General features: G+C 44.3%; 1 protein-coding gene across 6 annotated transcripts in view; it reads left to right on the top strand.

Moving 5' to 3' along the window:
- PKNOX2 (PBX/knotted 1 homeobox 2) overlaps window positions 1-16,650 on the top strand; it is a 356,188-nt gene that overhangs the window by 275,289 nt on the left and 64,249 nt on the right. For all 6 annotated transcript variants that reach the window (XM_069080546.1, XM_069080551.1, XM_069080549.1 and 3 more), the window contains one exon: window positions 11,936-12,107. In XM_069080546.1, coding sequence (XP_068936647.1) covers window positions 11,936-12,107 — 172 coding nt within the window. The remainder of the gene's footprint in view (window positions 1-11,935; window positions 12,108-16,650) is intronic.

Raw genomic sequence — 16,650 nt, forward strand, 5'->3', positions numbered from 1 at the left:
GTACTGTGAAGTCTGGAAAAACATATTTAAATTAAGCAAACATTTATTAAGAGTCTATGTATGCAAGGAACTAGAGTCGGCACTAGGCACTAGGCACAGTGATAGCCCCCAGGGAGCTTAAAATTTAGTCTAGACATAGAAATGTAAAATGATCAGCACAGAAAGGTCTGAGAAATCTAAGAAAGGAATGATTCCTTTTGAGGGATCAGTGAAAGCATCAATAAAGAGGTGGCATTTGAGCTGGTCTTCAGAAAAGGACAGATATGTCAGTAAAGATGGTGGCAGGAAACAAAGGAGGATGATGGTTTACATAAGGAAGGTCAAGATCAGGAAACAAACAGCTAGTCCTCTCTGGCTGAAGCATGCAATCTGCTAACTAAAACTAAGAAGGTAGATTAGTATCACACACAGCACAGACTAGGTAGGATCTTGAATGCCAAGATAAGTAATTTATATTTTACTTGCTAGACGATGGGGAACCACAGGAGGTTTTTAAGTTAAGGAGTGACATGATTAGAGAAGAGTGTTAGGAATACTATTTTGACAATTATGTGAAAGATGAATTGGAGAGGGAAAATTCTGTGGAGACAGAGAGACCATTTAGGAGGTCCCTCCAATATACAGGTAAGAAATAATGAATCTAGGATCTAGTATTTACCTTAAGAGTTCAAAGAAAGTGGGAAAGGATGTCAGTGAAGGCTGGAAGGAGCACAGGGGCAGTGGGATTTGAGGCAGGGCTTAACAGTGGGTAGATTTTGGAGCAGCACAGGAAAGAGCAGAGGACATTTCAAGTCGGGAGGAAAAAGTGATTGAAAATCAGCAGTGTTTTCATAGGACAACAAGAAAACTGGCCTGTTACAGTGAAACGTGTATGCTGGAGAGCAAGTTGGAGTGCTAAAGTGAAGCCAGATTATAAAAGGTTCTTCATAGCAAGGTAAAGGAGTTTATATGTAGGCTCTGATGTGGCATCTTGAGACATCCTGGGTTCTGTTTCTTGGAACTCAGGACACTTCTTACACAATCACTTTTGGTTCTCAGCCTTGAATGACATTGATAATTGGGGCAGAGCAGTTATCTCTGAACCTGATCCTATGACTTAGGCCACAAGGAGGACTACTCTACTGAGTAGTCTCTAACCTGGCTCCAGATGCCCCAAGGCAGGGGTGGGGAGAGGCCCTTTAGGTCCTCAAGTGCAGCCCTCTGACTGAATCCAAACTTTACAGAACAAATCCCCTTAATAAAGGGATTTGTTCTGTCAAACTTGGACTCTGTCAAAAGGCTGTACCCAAGGACCTAGAAGGCCACATGTGGCAGGTTCCTCACCCCTGCTCCAGGAGAAAACTGTAGAGGAATTTTATTTAGACCCAAGTTTTTATGGATATTATGTGCTTCTACTTGGGGATCAGGATCCCCTTGCGCCATCTATTAACTGAAAGGAGTTCAACTGATCCACTTTTGGGAGTAGGCAATGGTCTTTTTTTCCCAGAAGGGGAAAGGAGCCTAGAACTTTGATTTTTGTTGTTGTAACTTACAATTCAATGCAGCAAGGTGGAACCAGCCCTGGGGTCTGGAGAACCTGAGTTCAAATTTGACCTCAGACACTTAGTAGTTGTGTGACTCTGGGCAAGTCACTTAACCCTGATTGCCTCCTCCCCTCCCACCCCCCACCCTTCCAAAAAGAAACTAATCTTAAAAAAAAAAAATTAACGCAGCTGCCTCTCTGCTGCTTCCAGTCCTAGAGAGTTGCTTGGGGGACACTGAGAGTTTGTGACTTGCCTAGGGTCATTCAGCCACGTTATGTAAGCAATGGACTTGAATCCTTATTTTTTTTTCTGATGCTGAAGTCATCTTTTTATCCATGCTGCCTTTTTTTAAAAATAATGAATGAATGAATGAATGAATGAATGAGCCCCAGAAGAACTAGCAGATAGAAACTCAAGGTGAAGGTGGGGAGGGCGAGGTAGGTATAGAGCAGCACAAGCCTAGGCAAGTGAGACAAAGACTCCTGTGATTTTCCTCCCATGAAATCTCTTTGGTCTGCTTCCTGGGAACTAGAGCTTCCTAATGAAGTGTCTGAGAGGGAATTTTTCTAACCTCTGACCCAGGGGTGTTCCAGCTCCAAAAAGATAAAACTCATTTAACTCTCTAGGTTCCCAGAACATTATATTACAATGGTCTGCCTGGGAGCAGAAGATGGTTCAGGAAATTGTTTTAGGGACCATTTGCTCTGACACCCTTATTTTGCAGAAGAGGAAGCTTGAGGCCTAGTAAAAGCCTCAGATTTGCCCAGAGTCACTGGTAATAGGTTAGCAGAGTTGGTATTTTGGAGTCAGTTCCTCTGACACCAAATCCAGCATCATTTTCCAATATTTCCATATTTCCAATATACCACTCCATCTTAACAGCAGAGAAGATGCCCTCTCCAAGGAAACCTGGGGGAACCAACCACCCACCATACACATCTAAAAATGTACTCTCTAAAAATACACCCTCATGGCTACAGCGTCATACCTGGGATAAAAATATGACCTGTTACCATTTGCCTAACTCTCACTCCTTCTCACTGCCTCCGCTCACCATTCTCTATCTGTTGTCTATGTGTATATATGGTAGGGTTAGGGGCAGGGGTGGGGGCCAAAGGCTAAGCAAAGCCTCTGGGACATTTTCAACTTCTCCCTCCCCTCCCTGCTTGCTTCAGTCCCACAAAGCTCATCAGAAACCAGGCCCATTCCATGGCCCTTTAGAAGCTGAAATCTGAGCCTATGGCCTTGAAATGATGCCTTTGGAGAGGAAAGGGGTGGCACAGTGCCAGGGTGGATCCTGTTGTTGAAGTCTCAGAGTTGGCAGCTGCTTTGTGATCTGGAGGGGGTGGGGGGAGGCGGGGGGGGGGGTGCAGTGAATGGAAGCACAGCCCAGAGGAGTCAGAGAGATGAGTATGGAGTAGAGGAAAGAGCATTGGCCTTGGAGTCCCAGAGTTCTCAATATGAATCCTGCCTTGGTGACTGCGGGTTTGTCATTTAACTAAGCTCTCTGAGCTTTACTGCTCTCATTGGAAAAAGGAGAATAATAACATTTGGGCTAGGTTTCTTCATAAGTATACCCACAGGATCAAAGTATTTAGAGCTAGAAGGAAACTTGGAGATTATCTAGCCCAACCTCCTCATTTTTACAAAGGAGGAAAATGAGGCCTAAATCAATGACTTGTTCAAGGTCATATGGGTTATAACTAGCAGCACCAGGATTTGAACTCAACTCTTCTGATTCCAAATTCCTGTGAGCAAAGTGCTCTGTAAACCCTAAAAGCACCATGAAAATGTGAGTAGCTAATAAGAGTTGATTAGGGTATATTTGTTCCAGAATAGTCTCCAGTGTTTCCCAGATAGTCTTATAATGCCATGTCACTGGAAAGAGATAAGAGGAAGGAGGAGAACATTGGTAATTGAGGTGGTTTTGAATTGAACCTTAAGGATTATTATGATGTCTTTTGGGTCAGGGATGGGGCGGGGGGGGGGGGCGGTCAATGAGTTTTGCTGGAGAAAAAGACTGTAACACATATCACTGTCAGGAGTCAAGTTTGGTCACGGACTAGTCCTCCTTGATCCCTAAAAAGGGTACTTTATAGGCCATTAGGCAAATACCCTCTGAGCCTGACTCTCTCCACTACCCTCTTCCCACCCCATTATTCTAGTCACTAAGATACTTGAGACAGCCCGAGAATTCTGTGTCCCTATCCACTAAACTAACTGAGCTACCCAGATGAGGTGAATGATGTTGGGGGCTCTGGGAGTTCCCCATTCCTCTCCTACCCTTCCCTACTTCTAGTGCTCCTGTGGGGAGAAGTGTTAGCTTTTTCAGGGAGCCCCCAAGGTCAGGTACAGGGAGAGCAGAGGAGGTTGGCTGGGTGGGCAGACTGCCACACAGTTGGCTGGGTCTGTAATTGAGGTCTGCCGTCCTGGCCAAGGTCGTGATGGAGGGGATGGCTGAGCGATTCGGAAGGGATGGCTCCGTGTGACCGTGAATCATGAGGTTTATCACCCAGAAAGAGAACTCAACGTTAATGTCTCCCCCTGTGTATGACCAGTCTCTCTTTGACTCTGCTTCTCGTTCTCTCTCTCCCTTTTTATATAAAAAAAAAATTCTCTCTGACTTTATTCTATCTTTGCTTCTATCTCTGTCTTTTTCTATCTCAGCCTCACTGTCTCCATTCCAGGCTTCTAAGGTATGACATTATCTTTTGTCTCTCCTACAGAGCATAGCAAAGGCTTAATTAACGCTGGCTTGGATGGGGGATGAAGTTTGGACAGTTTGAAGAGGACTCACTTTCCTTCATTGAGTCTTAAACAAGAGAAAATGGACTTAAGTTGTTGTTGGAAGGATTTAGTTTGACTTAAGAATGGACTTCCAGTTAGTAATGACTCTTCTTTCTATAGCATAAGGCTTAGAAAATACTTTCCTAATAACAAACCTGTGAGGTAGCTTGTGCGAGTATTATTGTTCCACTTGTATAGATGAGGAAACTGAGACTTGAAGGGGATAAATGATTTTCCAAAGGTCACATAGCAATGTAGGATAGTAATAAAAACAGGCATTTGGACTCAGAGTTCTTAGGTTTGCATCCTGAGTCTCTCATGTTCCATCTATGACATTGGAGAAGTCAACTTAAACATTTGTGGTCCAAGTTTTCTTATCTACAATGTTAGGGTGTTGTGCTAAATGGTTTCTAACATTCCTTTCAGCCCTAAATCCTATGGCTTATGACTTTTGGAACAGCAGATACAGTATCTTAACCCATACTTACTAACTCCAAGTGCATTGTTTTTTCCTCTACTATACCCTGAAGCTTCTTGCTTCAATAGCATATGTATAGAGTTACTAACCAAGGGACATTGTGACAGTTGGTTTTCTGTAAGTTTATAAAAATGATCAAGAGCTCTCTTTGTCCAGTCTCTGTTACATATAGCTCCTCAGAGCCAGGGGGAAGGAGCAGATGGCCTTTGGAGAGTTCTTTGCCTTGCCTGAAGACCTTCAAGGAAGTGAATCTTAATCAAGGGGGTCAGGACTACTTTGCCCAGAGTGAAAAACAAACATGGGGTGAGAAGGGCATAGAAAAAGGAGAGGACCAACCACAGATCTGTACTCTTCATACTGCCTTATGGGCTGCAGTCACAGGCCCCTGCCCTTCTCCCAGGCAGCCTCGGATGCCTCAGCCCATGGCCTGCCTCCAAGCGGGGCAGACCTAGCTGGGAAGTTTGGATGAGATGTACAGAAGTCAGAAGAAAAAAAATGTCAGATGTAATTAAAGCAAACTATAGCTTAAACCTCCATAGAAATCAACATATCCAGTTTAATCACCTTCTTAAGCTGGCACTACAATTCTGTTGAGGGGGGCTCTTTGAATGATCAGAACCTCACAATATCCTAAGCTTGATTTTGTTTCAGTTGCTCTGGTGAGGAGGGGGAGGGGGAGAAGAAGGGGATAGGATGCAAAAGGAAAAAGAAATAATAAAACATTATTTGAAATAATTTCTTTCTACCTTTTTCCCATGAGCAAGCTGTCTCTTGCTCTCCCCTCCTACCTCTGTCCACACTCACTGTTCCATTCCCCTCCCGGATCCCAGGCAGCAGCAGCACAGTGCTGAATGTGCTAAATTAGGCCATTAGAGAAATTCATTTCTCTTTATTAGTCTGTGTCAAATCCTTTTTATTAGTGGCTGGAAACGACCTCTCTTCTGCAGTAAAATGTCATGCCAGTTCAGCCCTTTTATTTGTTCTGCACTGACGAGGCTCAAACTCTCCCTGAATTAGTGCTGTGAGATTTATTTCCTCCAAATTTTGAACGGCTTAAGAGAGGGTAGAGTGGGAGGGAGAGAGTAGGGAGTGGGGAATGAGGAGAGATGGCAGAAAGTAGGGAGGGGGAAAGGCTTGGTTGAGCTCTGGTGGAGGTCAAATGCTCTGAGCACCCAAGAAATAAAACCTAATGATCATCTTCCAGATCTCTTACGTCTCCTTTCAAGGAGCTTATACTATATTCCCATGTTTGTTCTTCCAGCTCTTTATGGGGAGTTGTGGGGGCCATGGGCAAGTGAAATTGGTTTGGGCCCATTTTACAGGTGAACAGACTGAGGCAGAGAGAAGCCAAGGGATGTTCATTCCCCATTCATTCCTTGTCATTGCACAGGAGATAAAATGTTGGAACCTTCCAATGATGGAAAAAAAAATGTGGGGGAGGGGAGGAATACCCATTGGCTCTTAGACTAGGTATAGTATTCAGCAGAGCTTAACTTCATGGACCTTAGATCATGGGATAAGAATAATAACTACTATCCTGGGCTCAGACACTTGGCACCCACCCAGGAACACCTGGCCATGTAACCTTGAGCAAGTTACTTAACCCCGATTGCTTTTAAAAAAAGAATAATAACTACTTTTTACATGGTTCTTTAAAGTTTACAAAACACTTTCCTCAACAACCACTCAGTGGAGTACATAGGTAATATAGTATTATTGTTTTCAGATGAGGAAATTGAGGCCTCCAGAAGTTAAATGCCTGACGTCACATAGTAAGTGCCACTGCCAGTATTCAGACCCATGTTTTCTTGAGTCTTTTTTTTTTTCTGCTACTTGGCAGAGAATGAGGATGGACTGGGAATGAGATTGAGGTTTGGTAGGGACAAGGGACCCAGAGACGGTGCTATATTAATATCCAGGCAATTTCTGCCCTGAAGCCAAAGGAGCCTAGCTTGAGAAGAGGAAGAAATGAACCCATCCCCTAGCACCCCTGAAAGCATGATGTTACCAGTAAGCATGTTTCCCTTCACCAGACCCTGGGCTAAAATGAGGGATGATGCCCCTTACTGACTGCCTGGCTGCTCCTGATGCATAGTGTGAACCCAGCCTGCCTGCCCAGCAGCCCAGAATGGCAGGCTTCCAGACTTCACTAAGCTCACTGCAGAATGATTCCCTGAATGCCAAGATATTCAGTGATTGCCTCTGCCCAGCTGGGCTCCTCATTCTAAGGCCTCCATGGCCTCTCAAGCTGGCCCGTGCTAGATCAACTACTTTACAGAGTAGCTAGACTATGAAGCTCATGATCAGAGAGTTGGGCCTGAGAATTCTGAATTAAACTAGACCCTTGATTTGACTCTCTACCATTGTAGTGCCTTGGGGACCTGGGGAACCACACCTGTCTTCCATATGGGAACTCTCCAAATTCCCCAGGCCACTCCTGTATCTCAGTACTAATTCAGATCCAGACTGACTTTTAGGAATGTAAGGGAGGAAAAGTAGATAAAATGAGTTGATTTACATCATGGAATTTAGAGTCAAAATGACTGTAGAGGTCATCTCATCCAGCCAGCTCACTTTAAACTTGAAGAAACTGAGGCCTAAAAAGGTGAAGTGATTTGCCTCAAGTCACATAGGAAATAAATGGCTAAACTGGAATTTGAACTCAGATCCCTCAAAGCCAGTGGTCTTTCCACTAAACCAGATGACTTCCTATGCAAGATCCCTTTGGAATGGTTAAATGTACTACAAGGTGCTATTATTATGCCCCAGTACTATCACTGTGGTGATGGGATTTGCTAACACCATCGCTATCCCAACTACCCCCAAACCTCTTGATAGCTCCTATCTACCCCATGAGGATGACTTCCTTCAACTAATAAGGCAGGTTACTAGTTATTGTTCAATAATTTTCTACTCTTCGTGACCCTATTTGGGATTTTCTTGCAAAGATCCTGGAGTAGTTTGCCATTTCCTTCTCCAACTCATTTTACAGATGAGGAAACTCAGGTAAACAGGGTTGAGTGACTTGACTAGGATCATACATCTAGTAAGTGTCTGAGGCCAGGGAAATGAGTTCCTGACCACCTAGCTTCCCCTAGACTACTAGTTAGAGCTAATCAATCCCTTAGCACCACCTGAGCCCCGGCCCTGTTCTTCCAGGCACTCCCCTAGGGAGGATGGATGAGAGTATGACATCACTCTGCCCCTTTGCCTCCTTTCCCCTGCCTTGGTGGAGGGCCATTCGTTTCAAAGGCAACTGGAGTGCTAAGGGTTCTAAACCAACTGAGGAATAATCTACCAGTGGCCAAGCATGACAAGGAGTAGCTTGTGGGACCCATTCTACCCCAAACTAGACACATACCTATAAAACAATATTCCAGCAAATATGACATTTACACACCGTGTTTCTGTACATATACATTATGTACAGAGACATATGTGTATATGTGTGACATATATGTATGGGATACACATATATCTCATATGTGTATAATGTATATACACATTAGAGTCATAGCTTCGCACTTAAAGGGGTCCCCAGAGCTTGTTACCTAGCCCTGCCAACTTACTTTACAGAGCAGGAAATGGACCCAGAGAGAATAAGTGACTGGTACATAGGTACAGTGTGGCAAAGCCAGGACTAGAACCCAAAATCCAATAACACCGCATGACTGCACACATGTACGTTGAATACATACACCATAGGGCACCTTCTTAAACACACTATTTACACATACCATACAATCCACCACATATACCATACTTCATATAGGGCACACATACATCTCCCATATGTACCCACCCCAATAAATACCACCCTACCCAAACACACACATGCAGAGCTCGCCTTCTCTGCCAGGTAGAAACAAACACACACACACACACACACACACACGCTATTGGCTCTGCCCAATAGAAAAGGAATGTGTGGTGAGCAGTGGTAAGGTTGGGGGGCTTGGGGCTGCACTCCCACCACCTGGCATGACTGCTGCGGATTATTAGTTCCTGGTAATTTAGTGCCCTTGTACAGAGTCGATTTGTGCCTTTCATTCCTAATTGATCTAGTGGCTGTTTAAATGGCAGCAGGCATCTGTTGAGAGTAGAAAGGTTCATAAGGCGCAATAATTCATAACACCGTCTGGAATTTGCCTTTCATGTCCCTCAGCTAAACCACTGCAGGGCTCTGCTTAAATTACAGCCACTGAGGCTTTCTTTGGTATTCTGCTCAGGGCCCTGAGAATCTTGCATTAAACTGGGATCAGGTTAGATTAGACTATAATATGCTGTGGTATTAGTGGCTGCAAATGAAGACTTATACTGGAGTTTAACCCCTTCACCTGGTTCTCCCTTTGTCTTCAGCCTGTTGGTTGTCTAACCCATTGTTTTCCCCCACCTTCCCTCAGTACTGTCCTTCCTGTGCTGAATAGCTCTCCCAGCTCGATGGATGTCAGGGTTGGGCTGCCCTGAGATGCTAGCCCTTTAACTGCAGGCTGCACACCTGCTTGTAGCCTCCATGCCCAGCTGTTTATGCCCTATACCACCCCCTCCCCCAAACTAGAGGGAAGCTCTCTGCCAAGCTGAGCAGCTCAGCTGAAGGCAGGAATTTACTGTTCCTCATTCCCCACTATCCCTGGGTCTGACCAGCCAGGTGTTGTTGGGGGCTTTGGGGAGAGTGGCTATAGATAGGGACGATTGAGGCGTTTTCTATTCTTTTTTCTCAGTCACATACTCTCAGACTTAGAAAAGATCTTGGAGGTCCTCTTTCCTCTTTCCCTTCTCCCCGTTCTCTCCACACCCTCCCTTGACTCCTAGGCCTGCCACACTAGACGAGCTGCCCTCTCTTCCTTCCTGTGTTCAGTTATTCACTATATGTGAAAAGAAGATAGACAACAGCAGATAAAGAACACATCATCTGCTTCTGTGGACAGGGAATTTGTATTTGGTAGGGAGATGCTCCATAGACCCCCATGTACACCTCCCTTTCTCCTAGCAGCTAGGGATTAGCCAGAGAGAAAGGAGCAGGATTTGGCGGCCACAGGAGGCTGAGGAGATAGGCTAGGGAGGGATTTGCAGATGCTTTTCTGAACCCCAGGGAAGGGAATGGGCTATTAATAATGGAAGTATCCAAGGTCACACACACACACACACACACACACATTCTCTCCTTCTTTCTCTCTCTCTGATTTGAGATATGCTGGACTTTTACTCATTCAATAGAAATGTGAGCTATACATGTAAGCAAGCGCAAGCATATATACCACAAATGTCTGTATAGACATGAATGCAGTATGGAAGCCATCAAAATTCCATGCTTGCATTCATATGTGCATACCTGGACTCATGCTCATGCATGTGCATCCACAAGCAAGCAGTGACTATCTATGGATAGCGAGACATCTACATTCAATAGCCACCCAAGTCTGCAGAGGAAGCATCTAAGTGGACACATCCACATAGAGATGTGCTCTTCACATCCAAAGCCACAAGACCAGGGAGCTCCAGACAATCAATGACCAGTCCAATTTCTGACTTCCTACCATGCTCAGCTCTGGAGCTTCAATTTGGCAATTCAGTGAACATTTATTAAGCACCTATTGTGTACGCTGTTAAGTACTTCCTAAGTCCTTATCCAATAGCTCCTGTAGAACAGAGATGAGACTGAATTCTCAAAAGCTATGTCAGTGAAACTCTGGCAGGCCCCACTTGGGGTACAGATCCAGTGATATGTTATATGTGTGATGTTCAAGGAAAAATCCAACTAGGTTTGGAGAGGCCTATTGCCAGGATGGTATCAATGGAGGTAATGCCCCCCCTCCCCTGTTCTTGAAGTATGGAGTATCTGTGAAATGCACTGGATGCTAGGTACCGAGGAAAATTCAAAGTGAGTAAGACATGGTATCTACCTTCAAGCAACTTACCTTCAAGGGGGAAATAAGACAAAGACACAAATAATGATTATATAAAATAGAATGTAAGTACATAAGAGACATTACAGGAGGAAGCTCTCACTTCCAGCTGAGAGGATTAGGAAGGGCCGTCAAGGGGAAAGGGTCCCACAGTCAGGCTTTAAGGAACAAATATAATTTCAGTAGTTGTAATAAATGAATGAAAAAGTTTTAAGCAATTACTCTATACCCAGCACTGTGCTAAGTGCTATGGATATAACTGTGAGCAAATAAGATAGTCTCTGACTTCCAGGACTTTCCATTCTTATAGGGGAAGAATCCTACAGGTGTATGATGTTCATGGAGGATTGTTTTGGACAGAAGGAATGGTGATTGAGTTACTGATATGTCCTTTTTAGGAGTATTAGTGTCAATTGATTATTATTCTCAGAACTCTCAGATTTGAAAAGTGGATATGGGAGAGGGAGGAATTAGAGAGAGTCTAGGAGGCTCCTTTTAGTCTAGAGAATGGTGCTAGGAGAGAAGTCATAGAAGTAGGAGTGTGCGGGGTATGTTCATGGGATAGTTAATGCTCCATTTTTCCCAAGGTGTAGAGTTTTAGGGAAGAGGGAAGGTCTGCTTCTGTTGACCAGGAATTTGTGTTTAGTGAGGAGATGATCTGTAGACCCCCATACACACCTCCCTATCTCCTAGCAGCTAGGGATTAGCCAGAGAGAAGAAGCAGGATGTGGTGGCCATAGGAGGCTGTGAGATGAGACTAGATAGGTAAGTTAGCCCCTAATTCTGGAGGACCTTGAATACCAAGTTTTAGTTTTATCCTGTTGATGAGTACCAATATTATTTCCTTCTGGGGTTGATTTTGGACAAAAATTAGGCACTTCCTCCATTGGTGGGTTCTTGACTCCTGAAATGTCTTTAAAGATAAAAAATGGAGGTACCAGTTGAGCAACAGCTGAGGCCTCCTGGGAGCTGCTCGGCCAGCCAGGCTTCGGGAACTTCTGATCCCTAGCTGGAGTCATCTGGTCTGGAGCCATCCATATCCAAGGGAGAGAATGTCTTCACCCTGCACATTCTTAAGTACTTGATAGGATGAGCCAGGATACAGGGCTTCCCTCTAAGGTCAGAGAGATTGCAGAAGTGAGGGTAAGAGTCTCCAGGGTGGTAAGGAGACCCTGGGATTGCCTACTAAGCAATATAGCCTCTGTGTGTCTGTGTGTGTGCACTGTTGGTGTCCCCTACAGGCACCCTCTCTTCCCACTCCTGACGCTGCTGTTTGAGAAGTGTGAACAGGCCACCCAGGGCTCTGAGTGCATCACCTCAGCCAGCTTTGACGTGGACATCGAGAACTTCGTTCATCAGCAAGAGCAGGAGCATAAGCCCTTCTTCAGCGATGACCCGGAACTGGACAACCTGGTAAAGTCTTCTCTCTCCCTGCAGGCAGGCTCCTCATCCCCACCCCTTCCCAGCACCACTGCCCTTTCCCTTGAGTCCCTCCCTGAAACTGAAGTCACCATCAGGCCCCCAAACCAGTCCCAGGTCTGGCTGCAAAGCACCTAAGAAATCCCAGTTAAGGTGCACCTGCTCTCCTCTGCTGCCATTGGTACAAGAAATCCCAGTTAAGGTACACCTGCTCTCCTCTGCTGCCATTGGTACTATAGTGGAGAGGAGAGCTCTTCTGCCACCCCCAGCTAGGATGCTTGGACAAGTACTGTTTTCCTCTACCAAGAAAGATTTTTTTTCTTTTCTTTGAATTTAGTGATATAAGGAATTCCTATTAAAGAATTGTCCCAGTGCAGATCAGCAACTGTTCTGCAATTTATCTGGCCTTAAAGTTATCTGGAGGGGGAAAGGGAATAAGCACTGATTAATCCCTTCGTATGTACCAGACACTGTGCTAAGTGCTTTACAAATATCTCATAAGATCTTCACAATAACCCTGGGAAATAAATGCCATTATTGCCCTCCATTTTACAGTTTAGGAAATTGAGAGAGACTTGCCCAGGGCCACATAGCACAAGTGTCTGAGGCTGGGTTTGAACTCAGGTCTTCCTGACTCTAGGACCATTTCTCCATCCATTGTGCCACCTAGTTGCAAGTTAAGTGACTTAACCTAGGGCACAAAGCCAGTATGTATAACAAATGGGACTTGGTTCAAGGTCTTGCTGACTCTCTAACAGTTGCATTCCATAAACTTTTTTTCTTGCTTTTTTTTTGGAGGGCAATTGGGGTTAAGTGACTTGCCCAAGGTCACATGACTAGTTTTTGTGTTGTGTCTGAGGCCAGATTTGAACTGAGGTCATCCTGACTCCAGGGCTGGTGCTCTATTCACTATGCCATCTAGCTGCCCCTATTCCATAAACTCTTAAGAAGAGTGTTCTCATAGAAGGTTCAAGTGACCTTAGAGATCACTCATCTCACTTCATAGATAAGTAAACAGCATCTCAGAGAGGTGAAGGTACTTGCCACTGACATAACTAGCTAGGAGCAGAGCTAGGCCTAGAACCCAGAGCTAATGGCTAGTGTGGTGTGATGCAGAGAGGTAGAATGGGTACATGTGAGAATTTGTGAATAGGAGAGAGAAACCTAGACAGCAAAAAAAGTCAAGAGAAATCCTAGAGAGGTCTTGCCCAGGAGCTGAAGGATGGATTTTCAAGGCCCCTTCTCTCTCCATTGAGTTTCCTTGGGAGGGGGAGAAAGGGGGAGGGGAGAGAGAGAGAAAATGCACATATATTCTACTTATAATTTTCATAAAGTAAGGGTTGAATTGTTCATAGCAAACTTTTCATGAATGTTTAGTACATCTTTAGGTGACCTTCTCTCTCCTCAAACCCATCATGCTGCTGAATTCATCTACCATTGAGCCACTGTCTAGCCAGAACATGCAATGACATGTTAAGGTTCATTAAAAAAAAAAAACAAATGAGGAAAGCACACTTAAAAAAAAATGTACCAGTGCATCCTCAAACCAGATACAAATATAGTTGGTTTGGGATTATGCAGGGCATCTGTGTTATCCACACCACTTAGTTCTTTGCAGAGTCAAAGTATATTAAATAACTTGTTAGTGCTTATGGAAAGAACTTCCATGTAAAGAAGACCTCAAAGTTTTGGAAATATGGTGTGGGGAATAAGATGAGCCAGAAAGACTGCTTGAGCTGACGATTGGAGGTGTTCTTTCACCAGGAGGGTAACTAAACCCAATTCAGCTAGCATGTAATGAGCAGGTACTCTGTGCGGGACAGGGTGTTAAGCACTGGGCTGATGTCTAGGGTAATGTATAGTGTTATATATAAGTAAAGCCAATCCTACAGTCACTGGTCCCAAGGAATCAGATATTAATGTAAATATTATAAAATATTATAAATATATAAATGAGAAGGCTCCATTGTGAGCAATTCAAGGAACTGAAATTTTTCTGGTCATTCAGGGAAGGCTTCATGGAAGATCCTTTGGGCTTTAAAAGAAAGGATGTATTTCAGCCTGCAGAGACGGGGAAGGATGTCCATTCTAGGCATAGAGGACATTATAAGCAAAACCAAGAAGAGTGAAGAGGGCAGAGCACCAACAGTAAGGGCTGTGACTGATTAATTGGACTGAAATTTAGAGTACATGAAGGGAAATAACGACAAGTATCTCAAAAGGTAGGGTTAGAGAGGGCAGTCTTACCAATTTCTTCTAAGGGCCCAATAGGTAAACCTATTCTGCTCCTTAGGTCCAGATGGCCTAGTAGCTACAGTGTTGGATCTGGATTCAGGAAGACCTGAGTTCAAATACTACCTGAAGATACTCTCTGACTGTGGGCAAATCATTTAACCTCTATTTGCCTCAGTTTCCTCAACTATAAAATGGGGATAATAACAGTATCTATCTCCCAGGATTGTTTTGAGGATAAAAGTATTAGTTATTATTATTATGATCAAGGACCAATAATTGGGACTAGCACCTAAAACTCATGGGTTAGTGTGGTGTGGTGCCAAGGAATAAAACAGATATATAGGAGCTTTTGTGAACGTGAGAGAAGGAATCATAGTTAGGAGACAGGTATATCCAGAGAAAACTTCAGGCACCTGTACTGTGCCTGGTGTCCAGGGGTATCCACCATTGTTTTACTTTTGCCTTCCCCTAGAAATGGGTCCCTATGGGTCACTGGGGAATGCCTGATACCCTGCCATGACTGTAGCCCACTATTTTAGAGTAATGAGGAAGACCTAAAATGCAAGGCAAGAGTCCTGTGGAAGCTAGACTCTTATGACTCATCATACTGCCATAAGGAGATCAGACCTCTTCTCTTACTCTCCCTGGCACAGTGGCTTGTGGTCTAGTCTCTGTCATATTGCAGCCTGGCAACTACGAATAATTTATCACCTAAGTGCTTTTTTCTTATCTCTCCTTGGACTTCAGAGGACAATATGGACCCTTTGCTAGTTTATAGAATCAGATTCTTGCCTCATGGGAGAGATGGTACACGGTTGGGCATAAAACACCAGAAATGGATACTCTGTTATTAATTGGCAGTATGACCTTAGGCTAGTCTGTTCCCCTTTTTAAATCTCAGTCTCTTCATCTGTAAAATGGAGGGTCCAAACTAGCTATTCCCTTAAGTCCTTTTCAGCTCCCATATCCTGTTATTCTGTTGTAAGCATATTAGTTATCAGCAAAGCTTCCCTAGAAACTCTTGGTCCTTGGTTTTATATCCTAAGTGCTTGCTTGGTCTGGTCTGGGTTTTGACCTCTTTAGGAGCTAGACAGATAGCCAACTAATTCTTTGGTCCATGTAGCTAAATTGTCTATTCATGGGCATAGAAGAATCTAGCTTAGGAACCAAAGAACCTGCTTTTGATTTCCCTGGACAATTGCTTGATTTACTGATTGTGTAGACCTGGCCAGAGAAGCATTGATTAACTAATTAGGCATACTTCCTGGACCTCTCACCTTAGCTTCATTCCTATGCCTGCCCAGCAGAGTCCTGTCCTGGGCCTGGGGGTAAAGGCTTTCTTCTGGGTGACCAGCCAATGCCTGCTACCCCCTCCCACTCTCTGCCTTGACATGGTCAGGGAGGAGATGAAAAGGCCAGCTACGGGGGCCATCATTAGAACAAGAATCATGTCGCCAGCACAGCCGAGATGCACATAATTAGAAATTAGAAAAAGGTCAGATCGCGTCATTATCAGCTCAATCAGCTGCCGAGTGCCACAGTCAGTTAATTTGGCATCTGTATTTTTTACAACCCCGCACACGTAGCCCAGCGGACTGTAACTCTTTATCCGGACAGATATACTGCGCAGCCGAGCAGGGACATAAAATGAGAGACCCCAAGCAAATGAGCTGAGATAATTGAGAGATTTATTTTTTATATATATGTGTGTCAGGGCAGCTTTCCTTTGCCCTTGAATATTGACTTTCATAAATGGGATTGTCAGGGGGACACTTGGGTCTGGGGAAACTTTGGCCCTCTGAAATACCTCATCGTCAGAGCCAGGGCCTCCCTCTAGACCTCATTTTTTCCCAAGTCCAGTAAGGCTTGGAGTCACCTCCTTCCCATTACCATTTGAACACGCCCCCCTCTCTCTCCTGCCCGCTATCATTCTCTGCTCTCCTAATACCTCCCTTCCCCACATCCCTTCTATGCTCTAAATTTTCTCAGCAGTAGCAGCCTCCAGCCAAGAATGGCTGTGTTGTCTCCAGAGCTGCCAAGAAAATCAAGTAGGACTTCCTAGGATTCGGAAGAACCTTCTCTCTTAGCTGTCTGCCCCCTATTATCCATCACTCTTAGGGACCTGGTTAGAATGGGAAGAAGTCTTAGAGACAGGCTCTTCTTTTTATAGTTGAGGAAAATGAGGCCTAGAAAAGGTCAATGACTTGCCCAAGGTCATATAATGAGCAGCATGGTAATACAGAAAGAATGTTGGACCTGGAGGCAATGAATCATCAAGAAGTATTTATTATGCATTTGCTAT

This window comes from Petaurus breviceps, unplaced genomic scaffold, assembly GCF_028583685.1.
Source record: "Petaurus breviceps papuanus isolate PSGF00001 unplaced genomic scaffold, PetGlider_PUasm1.0 91133, whole genome shotgun sequence".
Classification (NCBI taxonomy): domain Eukaryota; kingdom Metazoa; phylum Chordata; class Mammalia; order Diprotodontia; family Petauridae; genus Petaurus; species Petaurus breviceps.